Source organism: Piliocolobus tephrosceles, unplaced genomic scaffold (assembly GCF_002776525.5).
Source record: "Piliocolobus tephrosceles isolate RC106 unplaced genomic scaffold, ASM277652v3 unscaffolded_40110, whole genome shotgun sequence".
Taxonomy (NCBI): Eukaryota; Metazoa; Chordata; class Mammalia; order Primates; family Cercopithecidae; genus Piliocolobus; species Piliocolobus tephrosceles.
In genome coordinates this window covers 5,156-8,265 of record NW_022324434.1, presented here as the reverse complement: position 1 = coordinate 8,265, position 3,110 = coordinate 5,156, and the positions used below count along the sequence as shown (strand labels likewise).

Here is a 3,110-nt window from a genome sequence, read left to right as displayed (position 1 = left end):
CCCCTCTTCCAACACTGAGAACCCAGCTCCCACACTGAGGACCCCACCCCCCCCAACTGAGACCCCCCCACACACACATTGAGAACCCGCTCCCACACTGAGGACCCCACTCCCCCAAACTGAGACCCCCCACACACACACATCGAGAACCAGCCCTCACACTGAGACCCCTGCCCTGGACTGAGCCCCAGGAGCGCTGCCTGGGCAGGCGTGGACTCCCACCGGAGGACAACGTGGCAGCCCCAGAAGACCCGCCCACATTCCTCTGCAGCTGGATCTGGAAGGCCCTCAAAGCCCCTCCTCACTCTTGTCCCCTCCTTACCCTTGGACCCAGGTGGTCCTGCCTTCCCAGGAGGTCCAGGGGGGCCGCGTTCTCCTGCAATTTCCAAAGAGATTGCCTTGAGCAAAACTCCTCGCCCCAGGATCAGAGGGCCCACCCTGGAGCTGGCGGCTGTCATCTCCAATCATGGCCATGACCCTGCTCCTGCTACGATGTGACTGGGGCCCCGCCCGGGCTTGCCCATCCTGCACCAGAAGGCTCTAGACCCAGGACCCAGGCCTCATGGGGCTCTCCTGTTCACTCAGGGGCCGGGAGCTGGAAATCCGGAAACCATGGGTGGAATCCCAGCTCTTTTCCTTCCAAGTGTGAGAACAGAGGGAAATCCCTGGACTCTTTGAGCCCCAATTTCCTCATCTGAGACAGGTGGAGAAGAGTGTCGTGGCCTCCGTGTTGAGGTGGGAAGGCAGAAGGACATAGAACTTAGAAGTCGTGCAGGTGGCCGAGCAAAGCTGGAATTGGATCAAGGACTAGGAGACAGAGCTACAAAAGCGTGTCCAAATGTGAGCTCATGAAATAGTTAAGAAAGACACTCCCTCCATTTCAGAGCCTTGTTGGGCCCTAGAAGTCAGCTCTGCTCCTGGCTGTAGCAGGGACCCGACCCAGGCTCTCGATCCAGGAACCACAAAGCAGTGGGGGGGAGGGGGGGTGTTGCCCCACTCAGCATCTAATTTCAAAAAGAGCAAGAGCCAGTGCCCCCCCGCCATGCCTGGCCTCCTGATCCGGCCCACACCTACCTCTCTTTCCATTGGTGCCTGCCTCTCCCTTAGGCCCAGGGGCCCCGGGCAGCCCCGGGCAGCCTCGGAGAATGGTGAGCTTGTCAGAGCCCTCCAGGCCCACCACCTTCACCTCTGCAAAAAACACAGGTGGCCACTTAGTGTCACCTGGGCCTGAAGACTCCACTGAGCCACATACACACCACTCAACTGAAAGGCACCTGCCACCTTACTGACATCAGGGCTCGGCAGATGGCTATAACCACAGCCACCTCCCTCACCTGCAGGGTCACCTGGAAGGGAGGTTTTCCTGCCCCGGTGGCCACTTGGTCTGTCCTCACCTCTCGGGCACTGGTCAGGCAGGAAGGTGATTTGGGGCAGAACCCTGGCCTTGGAGGCTACCCTGCCCGAAGGCAAACCTTACTTCCTCAGTACTGTGCGTCCTGAAACAAGTCCGTTAACCCCTCTGAGTCTCTGTTTCCTTACCTACCTAGGGGTGCAGGTTCATTTCAGCTCCTACCGTTTAGGATAGCATCCTAATCTCGTCTGTTCTGTAATCAATACCGGGTGAGAAGGGCAGGGAGAGAGGGCTACCATCGCGACTCCCACACCTGATTTTGGAACAGATCTGAGAATAAATGGGCTCCTGTGGGTCCACCTCGTTCCTCCACACAGGGAGGTGTCCTTCAAGGACACAGAACAAGTTGGTGCAAAACTAGAACTGGAATGCAGCTTTGTTGTTTTTAATTAGATAACTCAAATTCAAGTTAGTGTGTTACGAAAATAACACGTGCTATTATTTGATCATTTAGAAACCCTAGAAGTGTTTAAGGAAGACAATAACGCCACCCTAACCCCACCACTCCACAACGAGCCACTAGGAGTTTCCAAGCGAATCTCTGCTGTTGCTGGCCTGTGCCACACTTCACTCCACCGATGGCTTCTTGAATGTGATGCCAGCCACAGCACACCCCAGATCTCTGTGTCTCACATGCATTCCAGAAATCCCGACACGGATCTCTGCAAGCCTCGGGAGCATCCCAATTCCTGACCCTCCATCCCAGCCTCAGGTGGATGAAGTCAGGACCTGACTCCAGAACCTGCATTTTCAACCTGCCCTCCCATGCGTTGAAGCCCATGGTTTGGCACCCGAGTGTCCTCTTGGGAGCCCCGAAGGAGGTCCAGAACTCGTGGGGACCATGTCACCCTTATTGTGCCACATCAGGGACACCATGGGAAATGCCATCTCCAGAGCCCAGCAGGTGCTGGACGGAAAGGTCCCACAGTGCTGGTTGCTCACCCCCGCTTGACACCCTGTCTCTCCGTGATGGTGATCATGGCAGAATATCTGACTGGTGTCTGTCCAGCTGGCGCCACAAGCCCCACCTCCCCACACACCATGACTGCGCTTTATATGCTTAGAGGGGGACATGTGGCCCAGGGAGGGTGGAAACCTGCCTCGGTTTCCATTATGGGAGGGCAAGCAGAAGAAGCCCCGTCTCTGAGATGCCACATCCATTCAGGGCCTCTGCATTTGTTCACATAAGATGAGGTGTGCAGAGTTGCTGTTTTGCTAGACGATGCACCACATGGCCTGATGCAAGGCCTGGAAGCCAGGAAGCCACCAATCACAAAGCCGCCAGCTTTCAGGGATGAGAAGTTTCCAAAAAGAGGCCCTGGAGTGCCCTTACCTGGACAGGTGTCTGCCGCCTGGACAGCCCAGGCCAAGCCCAGGAAAGTGAGCAGCAGGGTGGCAGGGCCCAGGACCCTCACAGCTCTGTCCAGCTCCATCTCTTCTGGTCTTTGCTTCAAGAGGTCCCTGCACTCTTATAGGGCTGGAGGAGCCAGCCTCCCTCAGACTCCAATTTCTCATCTTCCGAGTGACAGCCGCTTCCTCTCCGTGGGCTTGGTGACGTCAGCAGGAGGTGAAAGATCATCTCCAGGGCTGCTCCCTTCCCCCCCCGCCCCACCCCTTGGGGATACCATGGCGACTCTCATCCCTGCAGGGGGACGGTCTCCTTCCGGGGAACAGGCTGACTTGCTTGTGGCCTTGCGCA

The 3,110-nt window shown here is 57.2% G+C and overlaps 1 protein-coding gene across 1 annotated transcript; it reads right to left on the bottom strand.

The window, feature by feature from the left end:
• Positions 1-322: 322 nt before the first annotated feature.
• Positions 323-2,895, bottom strand: LOC113223235 (ficolin-2-like; the record flags this gene model as incomplete). The annotated part of the gene is made up of 3 exons (XM_026452747.1): positions 2,745-2,895; positions 1,075-1,188; positions 323-376 (listed from the first exon to the last, which is right to left on the bottom strand). Coding segments are annotated over exons 1-3 (268 nt in total), but the record flags the coding sequence as incomplete, so codon positions are not given.
• Between the last annotated feature and the right edge of the window lie 215 nt (positions 2,896-3,110).